Source organism: Neovison vison, chromosome 7 (assembly GCF_020171115.1).
Source record: "Neovison vison isolate M4711 chromosome 7, ASM_NN_V1, whole genome shotgun sequence".
Classification (NCBI taxonomy): Eukaryota; Metazoa; Chordata; class Mammalia; order Carnivora; family Mustelidae; genus Neogale; species Neogale vison.
Window position 1 is genome coordinate 176,974,344 of NC_058097.1, and position 21,105 is coordinate 176,995,448.

Consider the following 21,105-nt stretch of genomic DNA (forward strand, 5'->3'; position numbering starts at 1 on the left):
AACCACATACTAGAATATGTAACAAATTTTTATTCTGGAACTCATTCAAAGCTAGTAAATCTCCTATTTTTTTATCTTAGAGCTAGAAATGACTTGGAGCTCATCTGTGCTAGGCTCTCGTCTTTGGACAAGTAAAGCATTATCCCTGTTTTGCAACTGAGGTCTGAACCGAAATGACATACATGTTCAAGCAAATCACAGAAACAAAGACTGTACTTGGTGAGATTTCATGGTTCTCTGCAAACCCTACATTTAACTACGTTAACAGAAATATGAGATATAAGTGAAATTTGGAGTTCAGTAAGGAGATAAAGAAATACCATTTTAAGGTGTTGTATCTAAACATACTATATGAGGGTTAAAGCTGAGTCTTTATTTAAGGACTATATGAAGCTTGTGAAACGTGAATCCTTGAGCTTTCCTTCAATGTACAGGAAAAGGTTCACATTTTCCTTTAAGAAAAAGTCACTATTTTAAGTGACTATTAAAACATTTTAAGATAGTCTGATGTAGCACCATATTCCTTCCAGCACAAGTGGAGAGGGGAGTGTAATTGACAGTATACCATACTTCCGTACGTTGTCAGTGACTTGTGCTCTTGAGCTTTCTGAGGGTTACCATAGCAACTTTTTTCTCTTCAAGTTAGCAGCCTCTTTAATAATTACAAACTTATAGCAAAAATAAAAATAAGATCTTAATCAGAAAAAAATTTTGACTTTTCACATCACAGTTTCTTTCTTTCTTCTTTCTTTTTAAGTAAACACTACCCCCAACATGGGGCTCAAATTCACAATTCCAAATTGATATCAAGAGTTGCATGCTGTCCCAACTGAGCCAGCCAGGTGCCTTTTACATCAAGATTTCTTAAATACAAATACTTTCCTCTCAACAAATTGGGGAAAAAGATCTGCATTTCTTTTTTTTTTTTTTAAGATTTTATTTATTTATTTGATAGAGAGAGAGAGAGATCACAAGTAGGCAGAGAGGCAGGCAGAGGGGAAGCAGGCCCCCTACTGAGCAGAGAGCCCAGACCCTGAGATCATGACCTGAGCCTAAGGCAGAGGCTTAACCCACTGAGCCACCCAGGCACCCAAAATCTGCATTTCTTACAAATTTTATCTATTGAAGCTGTGTTTTCCTACTTTATTCATTCATTTATTCTTTACTGTTTTTGAGTAACTAGTAATGCTATAGCCCACTTTATATTAGTGGAAGTTTTAAAATGAATGAGATACTGGTTCCTTTCAGGGACTTTACCTTCTAATGGGGAGGTAAACATTAAGAACTTGTGTTACAAACTGAAAATGAAGTTAAGGAAACATTTGCATTCATAATAGTATGAAAAAGAATAAAATACTTAGGAATAATTTTAGCAAGGATAATGTAAAACTTATACTCTGAAAACTACAAAACATTGTTAAAAAAAATTTTAATGATCTAAATGAATGGAAAACTTCCCAGGTTCATGGATCAGAAGGTTCAAAATTATTATGATGATCGTCTCTAAACTCATCTACAGATCCAATGCAGTCCTTATCGGAATTCCAGCTGAATTTTTTTGGAGAAATTTGCAAGCTAATTCTAAAATGGCTATGCAATTTCAGAGGACTTAGAATAACCAAAATAAACCTAAAAAGGAATAAATAAGAGGGCTCATATTTCTCAATTGCAAAATTTACTAAAAGCAATGGTAAAAGGCAGTGTAGTGCTATCATAAAATAGGTATATATGTCAACAGAATAGAATTGAGAGTTCAGAAATAAATCCATATGGTCAGCTGATTTCAACAAGGGTGTCAAGACCATTTAACAAGAAAAGAATCATCTTTTTCAACGAATGGGATGGGACAACTAGATGGCCGCGTGAGCCAAACAGTGAAGTTACACACAGTACACACAGTACAGCAGGTACAAAAATTAATTCAAATTAACCAAGGACCTAAATGTAAGTGCCAAAATTACAAAATTCTTAGAAAAAAACTTAGGGAAAAATCTTAATAACCTTAGATTTGGCAAAGAATTCTTGGATATGGCACCAAAAATACAAACAATGAAAAAAAAAATTGACAAAGGGGACTTCATCAAACTTAGAAACTTTTTTCTTTAAAGTAGCTTCCATGCCCATTGTGGGGCTTGAACTCAGCCCTGAGATGAGTCGCATGCTCTACCAGTTGAGCCAGTGATGCATCTCAAAATTAAAAACTTTTATGTTCAAAGGACACCATCAAGAAGTCATTATGATACGTGAAAGTATTTACAAATCATATATCTGAATAGAGATTTGTATCTCTAACACATAAAGAATGCTTTCAACTCAATACTAAAAGGACAATTCAATAAAAAATGGGAATGGAATTTGAATATACAATTTTGAAAGAAAATAGATGAATGACCAGTTAGCACATGAAAGATGCCCAACATTATGAATCATCAAAAATACAAATCAAAATTACAATGAGATTCTATTTCACACTCTCTAGGATGGGTAGAATAAAAACTTAAGTAACAGTAAGTGTTGGTAAGGTGAAGTAATTGAAACCCCCATACTCTGCTGGTGGGAATGTAAAAGGGTATAGCTGCTTTGGAAACAGTCTTGCACTTTTCAGTGATTCAGCATAGAGTTATCATATGACCCAGCAATTCCACTCATTAGTATATCCCCAAGAGAAATGAGACCATGTGTCCGTATAGAAACTTGTGCATGAATGTTTTATAGCACTATTATTCATTAGAGCCAAAAGATGGAAACAGCCTGAATCTCCATTAACTGACACCTGGATAAACAAATGTGATTTATCCGTATAATGAAATATTATTTGGCCATAAAAAGGAACGAAGTACTAATATTTGCTGCAAAATAGATGAACCTTAAAATAAGATTATGCCAAATAAAAGAAGCCATCACAAAAGAACATATATATATGATTTCATTAATGTGAAGGTCCTGAATAAGGAAATCTATAGAGCCAAAAATTAGTGTTACCTAGAGCCTGGAAGGTAGGGACACAGAGACCTTGAGTATGTGAAGGGGTGATTTGTAAAAAGATTGAAGGTTTGAGGGTTTTTTTTAAGGTGAAGAAAATGTGGTAAAATTGCCTTGGGTGGGGCACCAGGGTAGCTCAGTCGTTAAGTGTCTGCCTTCAGCCCAGGTCATGATCCCAGGGTTCTGGGATTGAGCCCCACATTGGGCTCCCTGCTTGGTGGGAAGCCTGCTTCTCCCTCTCCCACTCCTTCTGCTTGTGTTCCCTCTCTCGCTGTGTCTCTCTCTGTCAAATAAATAAATAAAATCTTTGAAAAAAAATGCCTTGAGTGACGGTTGCACATAACTGTGAATACTAAAAAAAACCACTGACTTGTACACTTTAAATGCGTGAATTGTTATTTCAGTAAAGCTGCTGATTTAAAAAAAAAAAAAAGATAAGTTACAAAATAGTTGGTAAATCTGACAGCAGAGCTATGTAGATACTGGAGCAGAACTTTAGTCCAGTGATTCTCAAACTTTTTTTATGTCAGAACCTCTTTACACTCTTAAGAACAATGGACAATCTCAACAATTTTATTCATTTGGGTTGTATCTATTGATACTTACCATGATAGAAACTGAAGCAGAAGTTTTTAAATTTTTATGAATTCAGTTAAAATAATAATAAAATGATTAAACAATTGTAAATAATAATGATTTTCCAAAACAAAACAAAAAATTTTAGCAAGAAGAATAACGTTGTTTTTACATTTTTCCTTAGTAGAAAACAGCAGGTTCTAATATTGGATTCCTTATTCGATCCATTGTGATATATTATTTTGATTGAAAAATGGAAAGAAAATCTGACTTCATACAGATACATTGTTGGAAAAAGGAGAACTTTTAATAACTTTTAACATAATTGTGGATATTCCTCTTCAATATACACTGAAACTCACAAAATAATAGTATTATAAACATTGATTACAATGTGGAATCAAAGACGGTATCAGTGAAGTTTTTCATATTATGTTACACTAAAAGGCATTGGTTTATCTTGTGCTTTGAATGGGTCTTTTACCCATTGAAGATATCAACATTTCATTCCTTCGTCATTTGGAAGGTGCTGATTCACTGAGTTACACAGATCTTCCAAATATTTTACACAGTTCATTATACAATGTCTAACAATCATATTGGTTAATATCAGCATCATCTTTAGTGTTATACGTGGCACAGTTTACTTTTATTGCTGATTAGTTTTTGAATGTAAAAATGCACCACAATTTCTTTATCCTTCCAACTACTGATGGGCATGAGCTCCTTCCAGAGGGATGCTATTGTGAATAAAGCTGCTATGGATGTTAATGTATGAGTCTTGTATACATGAGTATTTTCATCTCTCTAGGACTCACATCCCTCCAAACCTTTTTATTTTCGACCTTTCACATTTTAGCCATTGTAGTACACGTGAAGTGTATGACATTGTGGTAATTTGCATTTCCTTGGTAACTAATGACGTTCACATTCTTATCATATATTTGTTGGCTATTTGCCTGTCTCCTTTTGTCTGTCTTTTGTCCATTGGTTTGGGTTATTTATCTCCTCATTGAATAGTAAAATTCCTTAAATATTTTAAGTATATCTTTGCAATAATTTAATTCCAGTCTATGACTTGGCCTTTTCTATTAACAGTGTCTTCAGAAGAGCTGAAGTTTTTAACCTTAATGAAGTTTTACTTATCATTTTTTTTAATGGTTAACAGTTTCTCTCCCCTGCTACTCCCATTTTACAAATCTCTGCCCTCTCTAGGTTTTTTCCTATGTTTTTATCTAAGTTTTGTAGTTTTATCTAACAGATCAATATATTCCAATTTTAATTTTCTACACAACTTTAATTCATATTCTCAAGTAGTTTTTTACTTATTATTAACATTCTAATTATATGTCAAAACACTTTACATTCAGTAGTTCTCTTTTTATAGGTATGACTCTTTACCAAGGTAATTATTGTCTGCTACAAACATGTGGTTTCATATAATCTTATATATCTAATACTTTGTAGTCTCTGGAAAGTTAGGGCTACATATTTATAATTTTTTTTATTGCCAGCTTAGGTTTATGATAATAATACATCACTAAAGAAATAAAGCATAAAAGTTCCTAGCACAGCAACTAAGCTTTTTCTAGATGTTCAATAAATGTTAAAGAAATAATGATTCTTACTTAGGAAATTATTTCTAATATCTGATTGTTGAAACTTCTTGAATCCTTATTATAAATTATGTGATTTTAGTAGCATCTTTTTTCTAACATACCCCAATATTTTCTGCAAATGGACAACTTATTAAAATGTCACTTAGTTACCTTAGTTTTATACAGGATATACCAGCATATTTCAATTCTTATGACTGAAAAGTTTGGCATAAATAAGAAATTAATTTTTGCCTCCTTGGCCAGTAGTATTTATTTATAATTTTATAAGAGGATAATCTATTTTTCCTTTAAGGGCTTTTTATAGAATATGCAGGAACCTAACATTGTGAGTTTTATAATCACACAAACATCATAGGGAAATTCCTTTCTCTAATCATCTTAGACATTGTACACATACTCACATTGTTTGCATTGTTAATGATGTTAAGTCATTATAAAATTAATACTTTAATATTAGTTTGGTTAGCTTTAATGAGCTTCATGATTGTGATGATAAGTAAACTTGGAAGAAACTTTTTCAGATACCAGTGAAAATACTGCCACTTTTACTACTACTATAACTATGCTATTGCTGAAACTATTAGGCACATAACACATGCCAAGCACTCTACAAGCATTATGTCCTTGAATATTGACCACAAGCCTTACCTCTATTTTTACAAGGTCACGTAGTGAATAAGTGGCAAGACCAGTAGTGTTCTAACTCATGTCTTTCCTTGACTCCAAACTCTAGCATCTTCACTGTTAGGTTACACAGCTAGCAGCCCTAATCATAACAAAAACTTTGCAGGATAGGCATGATGCCAATTGCAAACATGATTAAACTGAAATTAAGTGATTCGATAAAGTCACATATTTAATTACATTTTTAAAGCTAATATCAAACTCAGATCTTTTATAACTTACTCTTCCCTCTCTATCACATTACATCTTTATCCATCTTGAATTACTAACTCTGACAGCAGCAACTTTCCATTAGGAAGAAGAGTTCTAGGCTAACATTGCTATTTTCAGTATTTTTAAAGAGAAAACTATTATTGTAAAACCCTTGACAAATTAGTACATGTGAAAGATTAAGTAAAAAGTTTCACTGCAGTCAGGGGAGGAAAAGGGATGGAAGCATATTCCTTTATGTGTAATTGCAAAAAAAAAAAATTATGAAATAAACACATGTATATAGGTAATTTTCTTTATTCCAAAGGGATCAATCCAAGAACAAGGAAAAGAAAATGTTTCAGATTTTCCTGCATAAGGAGACAGCAGTCATACTATCAGATTACCTCAAGTCATCCTATATATATCACCAATTAAATAGTGATTGAGATGAGAAGGTGGACTGGATGGCCTAACATTATGCAATATTTGCATTTTGGTATTTTATAGATACATTTAAAACTTTATATAACTGGAAGAGATATATTTTAAATTTATGTTTTTTACAGTACCAGGAAAAAGACTATTTTGAAATGGAAATAGGAAAGTGTAGGGTCAGGCTTGGTGATGAGTCAAGGTTAAGTAATGTGAGTAAGAATTAAGACATTTTCCTCAAAATAGAGAATATCTTTTTTAAAAACTCATCCATCTAAAATTTTCCTATTTTCCATAGTTTCTTCCCCCAGCAATTTTTCTGGCTATCACATAAATAAAAAATATCACATAAATAAAAAAACAAATTATTCTTTTGCTCTTCAAGCATGGCATCTCACCATATACCTGTTTTTATATCAAAGTACTTAGGAGAAAATATAAGATTTAACAGTTTGCTTAAACCAAGCATGATGTAAATAGGGGACAAAACTCTAAATGACTCTTAAAGACTGTAAGCAAAATCACAATGTTTAGGTTAAAGAAAGGGAATAAGCAGTATGCTTATGATGCTAATCAAAGACATATGAATACACAGAACCACGGGACTGGGAGTTTATTTAATAAATCTTACTGACTGATTTCTCTGGGCCAGTTGCAATCCTCAACTCTTTTCAAATATTAACTCATTTTATCCTCACAATAAGCCCATATGTTTGATGCTATTATTGTCTCCATTTTACAGATAAGGAAACAAGGGACCAAAAAAAATCTTTTTTTGAAGTGACTTTCCCAAGGTCACACAGCTAGAGAGGGGTAGGATTTAGACCAGAGCAGTGGCCTCTAATTACCATACTCTTAACTACCATGCTAGGCAGCTTACTCTGTGGAAGTACTAAAATACTGGCAGAATTAAGAAGCAGACCGGTCACAAGGCTTTTCCAGACAGATAGACCCAATTAGTCAGATGGTTTTAGTAAAGTCTTACCTTTGGCAGCCTCAGCTTCTTCCTCTATAAAAATGGGGTGCAGAAGACCAGGTTCAGAGAATTAGCGACGCTACGTGCTGACGCACTACTGACCCATAGCAGGCACTTAGTATAGGTCAGCAATCTTTACCTTCCCTATTCTTATTTAAAAAGACTTCCAAAATTGAAAATTTGAACAGAGATCAGGTGACCAAAAAAAATAGGGTGTACAAGTCCATCAAAGCAGTAGAAATCCTCAGCTTGCTTTCTCTTTTCATGAAAGACTCTGACAGTCTTCTCATAGCTTTGGCCTGAGACAGACCAGGAAGCATGCCTGAAGTCGGGTGGCGGTCTAAGTCATAGTAACCTCACACCATGTTGTCCCGTGACTCTTTTTAACATCGTATGTCAGCTTCCTCTCCACTATGACCAGTGCCATTACTATAGACTCTAAGTCAGGATTTAAGTGGTGATTGAATGTCCAAGGGTAATTTAACTTATTCATTCACTTAACAAATATTTATTGCAGGCCTTGGCACTTGTGGGGATATAGAAATGAATATAGGGGAGATAGTAGTAAATAAGACAATGTCCCAATCATTGTGGAGGTTTTTCAGCAATGTAAAAGATAGTGTGAATGGGGCAGAAAAGAAGTATATGTAAGTATTTGCAAGCTTGCGCTTGAAATTTGATAGTAAAATGGTTTCTGCAGGAAATACAAGTGTAGTTTCATATCTTTGGGAATGTCATATAATTAAACATCTATAGGGTAACAGAATTGTGATACCTTTAGTTGATTATGTTGTGTAAAATATCACTAGATTAATAATACATAAAATATCTATATCTCTTAAATTGGTAAAACAGCCAATCAGCGTTCTTACTTTAGTTATTAGCATTCTGTCAGACTTGTACAGTAATGATTAGTTACCCTTTATTATACTTTTGGCATGCTTCCCATGTTTAATTTCATTGTAGGGAAGGAACACATAGTTAAGGAAATTGCAAAGAGGAGGAAAAGTTAAAATAGGGAAAATAATGACATAGATTCAAAACTGACTTGAATTTATTGTTATAAGACTTTGGCAAGCAGAATGAAGAAGAATTATTTTTAAATTTGCCTTTGAAATATTTTGTGTTCAACCTCACAACTTTGAACTTGAATTTTCTTTTTTTAATTTTCTTTGGGTTAAAACTTATTTCCATAACAGCACAGGTAAAAAATAACAAGCATACATTGAAACAAATGTGTAAAAATAAATTCTAAATATCTGTTAAGAAAACACTAAAATTATTCATCAAATATATTATGAGTGTCTTAATAAATGTATTGTCTTAAACAATTTTCCCTGTGAGGTTGTAACATTACTCATATTAATATGTCTCTTTCTAGAAAATAGTTTGGGCATCTGCTCAGAGACATTGTATTGAAAATATGTGAAAATGGCCAAGTTAAATACAAACTTTGTCACATGCTAGACGATGGAGTAAAGTGTCCTTAGAAAGAGCAGAACTACGGCCGGCTCCCCTATATTCCAGCATTACCCAGTTCCCAGATCCCTGCTGTGTAGTTGTTCCACTCGCCAAGAAGCCTGTTAAAGAGCCCCCCAGAGCATGTGTACAGCCCTCCATGTTAATAGTTAATTGGTGAGGATGGCAAGATGAGAGGACAGCCGAACATGTGGTCTCTCAGACTCAAGCCGTAGACAGACCTTTAGTTATAATAACAGCAGCTGCTCACGTTCTCACAACTCAACTGTTCAAAACTGTTGTCGAATGAAGGTTGTCGTGGATTGGGGGGGGAAAAAAAAGAGGGAAGGTTACATCTAAGAAAAATAACTAAACCCTACCTTGAAGCTCTCACTATGTATTATTTAAGTATGAGAATATTACTTCAGCTTTTTAAAACTTAAGTATAAATTTCAAATTTAAAGGTTGTTCTGTTTCAGGTACATTGAACATTCTACTGCTTCTTCCCATTTACCGTTAGAAATGTTTGTGCACCGTTCAAAACTTTTTAATGAGATTTTTTGCAAAGTGATACCTTTGAAGCAGTTACAATAGGGTACTGTTTGATTTCCACAACTAGCAAGATATGAAACTATCGGTTTTTTTGCTCTTATAAATGGGAACTGGCTTACTAATAGTAAAATCTGTCATCTACCTCCAAATTATGTAACTTTTTCTGCCTTTTAAATTAATTTCATTTTTAGTTCCTCGTGACAATTGTGTGCTTGAAGAAAATGATAACTGATAACATTTGTTCTTTTTGGAAATAAAAATTAAGTTTTATGCCAAAAAAATTAGCTTTATGCCTTATTATGAGTGCACTGGTAAGGTAAAAGGAAAGGAAATTTCTCCTAACTAATGCATTTTATTTACACAATCTATGACAGGCTGTTCTTGATTTGTTTTTATTGATCAAAAACACTTTTACCTGAAACTGTAAGGAAATAAATATCAAAGAACTTAGAATTTTGATTAAAATAGGGGGGGAGATATTTTTCTATGCCTTTCTCAGAGCTTCCCTTTCAGGAAGAAAATTTACTTTTTATTATTGCTAATTTATTCAAACTGTCATATCCTACTTTTTAAAGGAATTTTTAAATATAAAGAACAACCTAATAAATTTCTCCTTAACTAAATATGCAGGGATGAAAACTTCTCTGACATTATTCATGATAAAATATTAAATAATATTTTCTCATTCTAGAATACTTCTAAGTAGTGCCAACATTTAATGTATTTGCTTACAGAACATTAGTTTATAAACTATTTAAACTTTATTTTATTCAAAATAGATTCCTCATTTGAAAGTGGCCTAGAGCATATTTTGACTTATTGTCATTGGCATTTAGTCATTTAATAGTCTTTCAGTTTTTATCATTTAACCAAAGTTTTCCAACAATTTGATCTGTGGACATTTTCCTCCATCTATCTCTTTAAAGAAAACCATCACCAGTATGTTCCTTTATACTAAGGAAAGTTTATTTTCTGAAGGAAAGCAGGAAGAAAACATCTTGTTATAATGTCTCTTGAAAATGGAAGGTTTTAGTATGTTATTTAATTGATACATTTTCATATTAATATTTTACATTAAGATAATAAAGCTTTGAACCCATTGCAATGAATGAATGTTTCAAAGTAGAGAAATTCAGAACAAGTCTTTTCACATCCATAAACTTTTGTGTTCATGCTGAGTATCTTAGCAGCTAAACTCTAAGTCAGGTAATGGACTGCTTAGAACTAACCACTAATATGGGATTATGAAATGTGGACTCCAGTGGCCTTGTGAATTTCTCTCAGTGTGAAATCTTTTATTCTTAAAACAAGAACTAAAAATAATTACATGGTGAAGGAACAACATAGTTTTGTGAGTTTACAGCTATAAAATTTTGGAAAATATTTTTAATGTAGTTGTTGATAAGAGTGTCATTATAGGAAGCACAGCATCACCTTCTGTCACATAACGTAATCTATTTTAAGTGGTCTGTTTAAATGCACTTTGCTAAGGACAATATTTAGGGATGAAAATTAGAGATTGGTTTAATCTCTTGATCATAATTACCAGTTACTTAGAAGATAAAGTTAGATATTCTGGCTGTCAGTTTTTCATGAGTTCCTTAATCAAGGTATTCTCAACTGAGAATCTGGTTTTTATTTTTCTAGATCTTTTCAACCAGTCTGAAGTAGCTTGTAAGAAATTAACATTTTTAAAAGTGTAAAAAGAAGCAATTTTAAGAACTCAGCTGAATTGTATTAAACCTATTTTAATATTGCCCCATATGTGTCAAATTCTAATCTTTGAAAATTTAGTAACTTCATATGAGTCTGGTGCATTGTAAACAGAATCTATTATTCTTCACAATAGCGAATAATAAACTTTGCTACTGTAGGCTACTTATAAGAATCTGTAATTCTTATATCTCCAGTTTTTATTTTCTTCTGTTTTATATTACATATTCTGGTATCTGATTAATTTTTTAAATGAAATCTTAGCTTATATATATTATATGGATGTATTTAATTTACTTTCTTGGCCAAGGATGTTTGAAATTTTTTATACAAATAAACTCCAAATTATCTTTAAGTTTCTGTCTATATATACAATTAGTTGCAGAGTACGTAACATTTTACCGTAGTGTAACTATGCATATTAAATAAGAGCAAGATATTTGAAATGGTCAATAAGATAAATGTGTATCTCTACAGGGAAAAATTACCATTTAGAAATCTTTAATTATACTTAATCTAACCAAAGCATATTCAGCAAGCCGTAAAAAGAAAAATAATTTTAAAACATTTTTGTTGTTCTAAAATAACTTTGTGATGTTATATTTCATACAGTGATTCCTACTGTATTTCCTTGTAGTGATGGTGGTTGTTAAAGTACTGTTTAGAGCCAAAATTTTCAAATATATCAATGATAGAAATAGTGAAACGTCTCATCACAGTATGGAGATTGAGTCATCTGTTGGGGCATATGGAATCTTTGGCTGTTGGACTGCAGTCTTTATAATGCCCAGTGTCCACGCATGGACACAACTGTTCTGGGAACAGAAGCAGAAAGAGACCTCTGTGTTCAGTCCACTTGAACATGGTAGAAGAAAAAAAGAAAAAGGATCTTTAACGTTAATTATTTTTATTATAAACTAATCTTTGACTTCATCACTTTTTATGTACAGAAAATAGATACAACTTTATTTAATTTTGCCTTTTTTTAACAAATAAAATTACTAAGCTTTTAATCTTTGGTGTTACAAGCTGTCTGAAAAATACCTGTGGGAAAATGTAAGTTTTGAGTTTTTCCTACTTATATACCTGGATGCATACTTTCTCTTAAAGAAAGATTACTATCTTCAAAAAAAGATACTTTTCTTAATATTGAAACAAAATGTGCTTGTAACTAATTATAATTTAAAACTCTTTAAGTACCAGGTCATATAGTATATCCTAACATTATGTTTTAGCCTTTTGCTATTAATTACATTATTATTATATAAAGAGTTTCTGCTTCTTTAATAATGTTTTCGCACCCTATGTAGTTAATCTTTAATGTTGGGGAGGACAAGGGGAGAGATTAAATTAGCCTTGTAACCTCTTTCTCTTCCAGGCTGATGATGGAAAATAAAAGCTCTTAGCCACAAAATGTAACACTTAGAATTAATATTTAATTAGACTAGCAAATTGTACACTGTGACTGAAAGCTTCCAAAGAGTTGTTAGTGCCACAATTGACCTACAGGTTTAATAATAACTCACTTCTAGAAGCAAGTGCCAGTTCAGCATAGTAGAGCCACTGTAAGAAAGTCCTGAGAGATTAAAATCAGCAAACCAAATGGCAGGCAGGGATTCCTGGGATGGAGCCTTCTGGAAAGCTGGGAGCTGGAATAGCTTTTAAGCCAGGATTCAGATGAGAACAGTGGGTGAAAAAGCTGATCCCTCCTGTTCTGGGAGCTTCTGGTTGTAGGCCAAAATCTTAGAACAGATTTTTACTAAATGTTTTTGCTGCAGCTATTAACTTACATTGGAAATCAAATATTGAATAATTTTTCTGTAAAATTTAACAATTTTTTGTGTAAACATTAGTTCTTAATTTCTTACATATTAGTACATAATATCTGTAAACTCAGATCATTAGATTATCAGATAGGTTTGGCGCTGTACATCTATGCTGTTTTGCTGTGACATGCTGTTTCCTTGTTCCCTGTATAGTTGATTTATATGGTTCATTTCTATATTATTTCATTACAGGGCATTATGCAGAGCCTGAGAAAGAGATTGTGAAGTCGGTAGCCCAAGAAATGTTTTTCTTCAAGAAAGTACATAAATCAACAAATATAAAATCAAAGGCATTCTGAATTTTTAAAGGCCTTATATTATAAAAAGCAATGCTACATTTGCTTATGCTTAGGATGCAATTAAAATACAAGATAAATAATTGGACCTCCTGGTGAAACATTGGATCCTTATATCTCTGAGAAATTAATCTGGTGAAAAATAGGATACCATGAATTTGAAAATGTGCAAATGCAGAACAGCCAACTAAAGAAGGAACACCTTACATAATTTATTGGTGTTATCTTCAATAATTAAAGAAAAGCTAGTCATTAGTTAAAAATTCAAGCAGATGAGAACCTTGCCAGCAGAGGGAGTACTCCTGTCTGCCGTCAGGTTCCCATCATTTTCCCACCTGCCTCAGCTCTTTTCCCAGCCAGTCTCCCATCTGGACCTGGCTCTGTCAGCCTGTTCCTGATGACAGGCTATCATTTTATACTCAATATGGGATTATTCTAAGCTGATTTTAAACTTTAGTATCTTTAACCTACCACTGCATCATAAACATCAGCTGGATGCTCTGTTTGATATTTGGATATTAGCAATTGTTTTTCCAGGCAAGCTATGAGCTTTTGGACATCTGTGAATTACATTTTAACAGTTTCAAGTAGAAAGTAGTAGGCAACAAATTTCTGATTTAAGAAGTTACCCATTATATATTTTTAAACCAAAGATGCAAATGTCCATATGTGTAGTATGAAACTATCATTTATTTAAAAATACCTAAAATTAATTTTGAATATGATACCATTATTCTCTTGACCCTATTCATTATAATATTTTGCTTACCCCATGTATAAGAGTTTTCAGAATATTAAGATTTTTTAAAATGTTTAATAGAATAACCTATTGAAAAGAAAACTGGAAAAAAAAAAAAAGAAAACTGATGTAATTAAATGTTCTGCAAAGCAGGTACTATTTGAAGCCAGTGTAAATGTAAGTAATATTTCTGAAAACAACATCCTGTGTTCTTAAAAAAATTTTCATACCAAAACTTAGAATACCAAGTATTTGAACACATAGAAATCACAAAAAGATGTGGCTCCGTTGCTTAATCCTAATAGAATTTGACAATTTAGCAATTTATTTTGCCCTTGAAGTTAAGTATATTTGCCATTAGCTCTTTTGTGGATATGTTTTAAAGCATTAGAAAATGAACCAAAATATGTTTATGATGTTCCTACATAAATATCAGTATATGATGCTACCAAGAGGGTGTTATAGCTACAATTTTTAAAATTTACGCAAGTTCCTCTGTATTTTAAAATTAGCTATGTGAATTTCAATAAAGTTCAGTATTAAATCTGGAAAGATTTAATCTAATACCTTTACTAGGGTATTATAATTATAAATATTTATTAGTATAACTTTATATCTCATATAGTATAACTATATAAGATAAAATTATATTCTTCTTAAATTCAAAATAATTATGAACAGAATTATTTTTCCCACTATAAAATATTTTTATAAGATAAAAATTTAATCAATGAGTAAATGACAACTCTGGGGAAGATGGAAGGTTTGTAAAAACTTACAGTATAAATAATTTTATTACTTCATAGTCTCAATCCTAAAGAATGTAGAACTTAATAAGCATAGAAAAACAAATACCGCATTACATATCTCTAGATTTATCTTTTATTCAAGCTTTTTAAAATTACATGACAAAGAAATGTCATTAATTCTAGTATGTCTGTGTTTCTATGCATATTATTTCTCAGAAAAACGTTATAATGTGAACTGTGGAGTAGTGTACTTGCTTTTCTTGGGCTTCTTCCCCCCCGCCCCAACACACACACACATATAGACACACATCATGTCATGTAATAGGTTCAAACATAAAGTAATTTAAATCTTTCTTTAACTTTTCAATATTAACTTAGTAGTGCTTTTGCACTATTGTAGTCCCAAATTTGTTGTGTGTGCCATATATCAAATGGGAGCTCTACCTTTTGTGTTGTATATTTGCTACCTTTCTTATTTTAGTAACTCAAAAACTTATTTGAGCCATTGCATAAATGTTTTTGTCAATTGATTTTTTCTTTTCAAGCTTCTTAATAATTAAGTGATTGGTTACTTACTTTTTAATCCCTTGTTAAAAATCTCTCCGGGCAGTATACTTTGTATTGGGACAAACTGTATCTTTTTATATTGTTGAGATAATTGGGTCAAAGAAAGTAAGAAAACATTCAGGGTTTAGGGTTTCTGATTGTTACTTGGTTACTCTAAAGAGGTATCTCAACTATTTTTATTAGAAAATGGAGGGAGCTTATATGGCAGTAGTTGAATTTTATCTCTTGAAGTTCATAGTTTTGGTTTAATGAGCTTTGAATTGCAAGGGAGCATGAAACTAATCTTCCTTTATTTAAAATCCATTTAATGGATTTGGCATATCCTAATAAAGAGGTTACCATTCTATAAAAGAAAACAGGAAACATCCTATGAAACCAAGCAAGAAATAATCAAAATAAAAACTGAAATATTTTGTGAAATTAAAATTGGAGTAAAAAAATGACCAACTGGACTTTTGATTTGCCTTTTGATTTGCCTTTTTTGTTTGCAACAGCATTTGACATGCTTTAAATCTAAATAAATAATTAAGAAATTGCACTGCAACAGAAAGTTTTAAGAACCTTTTATGTAACTTAATACAATGCTATTTGAGACTGCCAGCAAACTCTTAAAACTCCTGGACACCGGCTCTCTTCTCTTCTGGCTTCCCTCCTAGTCATGTCTTGGCTACTGTCCAGAGCTGACAACTTTCACCCAGGAGTGAAGGGAGATTTGTCTAGTACAGGGAGGATTTTTGAGCCATCCTGGATTTTCACATCCAGATGGGCAAGGAGGAGGGGTGGCAGTACCATTATACATACTTGGGTGATGTCATTGTGCCATGCATGAATATAACCATTAATTTACTCCTACTGGTGAATCCTGAATGTCCTTACTCAAATGTTTCTTATTAGAAACTGTAACGTTAGCAACTTCAAAATTAACACAAAAATTACTCAAACTTTATGTCCCAGTAATTGATGCACAAATACCTTGAGATTCTCCATTTCCAGTCACATATACTGCAGAAACCAAAGAGGCTTCACATCTTGGCTAATAACATAAAAACACTTAGAATCTGTTAAGATGAGAATGTGGAAGTTCCAGTTTCAAGGCCTCTGCTCAGAGCATTATGCTAAAGCTTTCTGAACACTGTGAATTATATTATGACAATTTATTGTCCATAGTGCATTCGCCCTAAAGTGAATTGTGATTGTTATGCTTTGGAGGATTTTTAAAGCTATTAATTTTAGACTCTTTTAAGTAAATTTGCCTACTTTTATCTAAAAGACCACTTAGTATTAGCATTATGATTTGAGAGACCTTTTGACAAGAGTGGTTGTAAGATATGATTACGTCAGTATACCATACTCCCTATGAATCTTGGAGGTACAGAAGGAATCTGTAACACTATTTCAGCTTTTTAAAAAATATGTACATTTACATGCCCAAATATCTCATCACTGGAATACTGAATGAGTTTATAATTAAGATAAAGATTATCTCAGTCGGAAACTTAGATGTTATTCTTACATAATTTCCAGTACTTTTTATTCTATAGACACTTTTTTAGTATCTGTCAACTTTCACCATCTAGTTTACCACATTACATAAACTTTCAAAACTGCTGTGCAGAAAACAGTAAGGTCATTGTTAAATATAACTTATTTTGTGGTAATGATTAAAACTTTTTTCTTGTTCTAATACTTCATCAAAGCTTTTAAAATCAAATTTAGTTTGTAATTAATAACTGTAGTATAAACTGATAGAGCTTAGAAACACAATAAATTAAATATATGAATGAGTTTCTAAGATTTCTAAACCCAGCCTGTATACATCTTTTATTTTGGAATTCATTAGTTTTTCTCCACCAAGTGGAGGGTTGATTTTTTTAAATCTCCCATAAATTACCCTAAAAAGATTTATAATGTTGACAAATGTTACAGCGTGTTAAGTGGTTTATTAGTAAATTTTAAGGTTAAAGAAAGAAACCTTCTTTGAATGTCAAGGTGTCCATTTAAATATACAGGACCTTGCTTATATACTACTTGAATGGAAGACTAATTCCATCCTTAAACCTTACAACTTCTATTATTAAAATAATTGAAAAAGCCTTAGCTTATATCACTACATATCTGAATAGTTGAGTTCTAACAAAACTAACTTTTATCATTTTAGATTCAGATATTTAGATACAAAGGTTTAGTCTTTTATTTATAGATAAAAGGAAATCTGACCTTTTGATTAAGAAATATTGTCAGTAGCCTTTATAAGTGCTTGTTCATCTGAGGGTCCATGACAGGAGTACTCTTCCCAGTTGAGTTTATCCTAAAAATGAAATGATAAGAGCCTGCTGGTTGTTATCTAAGATTCTTCTTCATGGGAGAACCACATGGTTATTCTTCATCTCCCACTTGTTCTCACCCTCTACAACCAACCCAGCCACACCCCACCCCCACCCCAACATTGTTCAGTACTCAGCACAATGAATCATTTTCAAGTTGACTCATTGTGAACTGTCTCCCAGCTGTTGGAATGTCTGGCAGACATTTTTGTTTGGGTGAAGAATAACTGGCTGAAACCCAACCTGGATGAGTTTGATATAATGGTCTTTGGCTAAAGAAATATTGAGAGGAACTTGTTTATGGCCTCTGAAGCCCCTGTTATTCCTGGAGTAGGACCATCCCCTGTGGCATAGAACTGAAAGTAAGGAATCAATCTGTATTATTTTCTCACCATTGAGTGAAAAATTGCCTTAGAAAAAAATAGGCATTTTCAAATTATGTTTGTTTTTCTACACTTGGTACCCACGTGATTAAGAGTATTAAAGCCAATTAAGGATAACTATTTTTGCTGGTTCCTTTTAAGAGCACTGATTCAAAGGCCAAAACATTCTTTATACAACACACATTTCCACTTACAGAGGAGTTCCAAATACTGCCCTAGGTATGAGTTAACCAGTCATTTCAGCATAATGTTTAGTGACAGAAACTACTATGTATTTCAGACTGAGTCAGATAGCATTGACCAGTTTTCTTTTGTTTTTCATTCTTATGCAATCTCTACTAGAGGACTTAAGAAACAGAGAAATACTAGTAAGCTCAGTAGTCAATCATATTTTCAGAAAGTGAATGTGTTTCATTCACTTTCATTAGACTTTCCTCTAACAGGGGTCATAGGATCAAACTGAAGTTTTCTTAACTGTTTTACATTTCCCATCCTTTTCTAAAGATTATTTTTAAACTGGTAGATATTGCCAGGGTATAAAATGGGAGTTCAAAATTATAAAATTTTACAAAGAACTATTCTTTTCAACTTACCTAGAACTTGAGAGCAAAAATGTTGTAACATATGAAAGACGTTATAACATACGAAACATTTGCTGACGTATCACTCTGTCAGGGGCTAAAAGAAATACTGAATTTCCATTAAATAATACAATTCAAGAGAACCTATGGGGTATTTAATGATTATATTTTTAATGATTTTTTATAGCCATGGAATTCTGGGCATTTTAGAACCTTCACTACTTAAAATATGACCTTTTTTAACAATGCATTATTTAGCATGTTTTTGGTTCATGTCAGGTTGTGTTGGAAAAGAAAGCATAGGCTACTAGTCTAGCGTTAGTCTTCTACCATCTTTTCTTTGCCTTTATTGTTATCCCGGAGCCAAATAGCAGCATCTGGAAGGAGAGAACAGAAGACTCCAGAGCTAGCCATGTTGCAGTCTCTTAGCTGGATCCTTCCGTGCTTCTGAAATGATACAGAGGATCTCAGCTGTTACAGGGCTGGGACCTGGTCCCAGTTGACAGATGATAGTGGGACCTCGCCTTACAACACATTATACTGTACTATCTTCTGCTTCTGAATCCTGATGTCAGATTTTCCAATGGGTAAAGTAATTTGAAAAAGAATAGTGTGTGAGGATAAAGGTAGCCTTGACCCTTAAAACAGAAGAAAAATAATCATTTATGTTCCCTACCAAAAATAAGGTATGTCCCCTCAGCTCTTCCAACTAGAATAGCATACCTACATGGGCGAGAATTTTCAATTAAGTGCATATTTTCATCCAGTTTTCATCCTGTGGCAGCTTTGAATTACTCCTCTATGTTGATAGTTTATCTCCTCTACCATTTTCACTGAGGTGGCATAATGGCACTGAATACATATTATGTTTTTAAACATAAAATGAGTGTTTTGTTTTCTTGTTTTACAGAATAAAGCAGTTATTAGTCGTGTTACAAACTTGTCAGATACAGTAGTTGGTCTGGAATCGTTCACTGGTTCTGGGAGAGAAACCAACCCATTATATAAGGATTATCATGGTAAGCAGCACCTTTACAATGGGAAGAGAGTACCCTGGGTTGCCTTTAGGGTTACCTGGAAGCATTGTATCCGGTCACAATATCTACTGTCAAGTAGCGAGAATTTTATTTTATAAGACATCTGTCAAATGTTTTCCATTCCTGACCATTCTTTCATGGCAGCTTATCAACAAACTACATTAAGACTATGGATTATGGTAACTGCTTGAAATAAGTCAAATCCATGTACTAAGGCATGGTTCAGTCAGAAAAAAATTTTATTGTCCCAGAGACTTTAAGCTGTCATGAAATTAGTTGGACTTATTAGCCATTTTGAAATAAATATCATATTAAGTCCATTAATAACAGCTTTGTGTAGTGGTTTACACTTTACAAAGCCTACCTATGTAATAAATAAAATTCATATTTATTATGTTATAAAAGTCCTAGTTAGTCACATTTCCATGAAGTGAACATCTTTGATTATATTTGAACTTTGCTCATTTTGTTGTTTGGGTTTTAAGGAGATTTTATAATATTGCGATCCTAGTATAAATACAGGTCAACTAATCAGATTTTAATTATTTTTTGAAGTTCTTAGCAATTATTTTGGTCATTTGGTTAATTTAGAGATTTTTTAAAAATAAAGATTCTTACATAGAATCATTGAAATAGGAAACGTTTAATAATTTTGTACATCTCAGCTCTAAATAAAATACAGAATATGGTGAATTATATTTACCTATTATACTGAGTAAATGTCAATTATTGCTGTTATTATTACTGTGGACCTACTATACTTCCATGGAAACCTCTAAAGACTGAATAGCTTATTTGAACCCTGCTAGAAGATTATATAAGATTGTGATTGCAGGACTATAACAATTCCTGACTCTACCAAAAAAAAAAAAAAATTAGAAGATACTTTATATGATAACCACCATTGCTTTGAAGAGTCAGCATACAATCTTTTAAAAAATAATAGAACAGTATAATCTAACAATCAAGTATTTTTCGAAGGCTAGAAACTACAAGCTATGAACAAAAGCTACATAAAATAATTCACCTCATTATTAACGTGGATAACTGAGTATGCTATATGCCCAGATTAGCCCTATGTATAATTATTTAATCCATTATTGTTACTATTATAGGAAGAGGACTATTAAGATTAAACTATTTTTTTAAATTTGTTGTTAAACTGTAGTTGACATACCACATTGTATTAGTTTAAGGTGTGCAAAGTCATGATGTGATAGGTGTATGTATTGTGAAATGATTGCAAGGGTTAAGTTTCATTAACATAGATTACCACTCATAGTTCACAATGATTTTTTTTTTCTAGTGACAAGAAGTCTAAGATCTCCTCTCTTAGCTACTTTCAAATATACAACATATTATTGTTAAGCATAGTCACCATGCTGTACATTACATCCCTAGCACTTATTTGTTTCATAA

General features: G+C 32.4%; 1 protein-coding gene across 1 annotated transcript in view; it reads left to right on the forward strand.

The window, feature by feature from the left end:
* Nucleotides 1-21,105, forward strand: part of ELP4 (elongator acetyltransferase complex subunit 4) — a 242,755-nt gene that overhangs the window by 96,990 nt on the left and 124,660 nt on the right. The window contains exon 8 of the mRNA XM_044259021.1: nt 19,560-19,668. Within this exon, the coding sequence (XP_044114956.1) occupies nt 19,560-19,668 (109 nt within the window). The remainder of the gene's footprint in view (nt 1-19,559; nt 19,669-21,105) is intronic.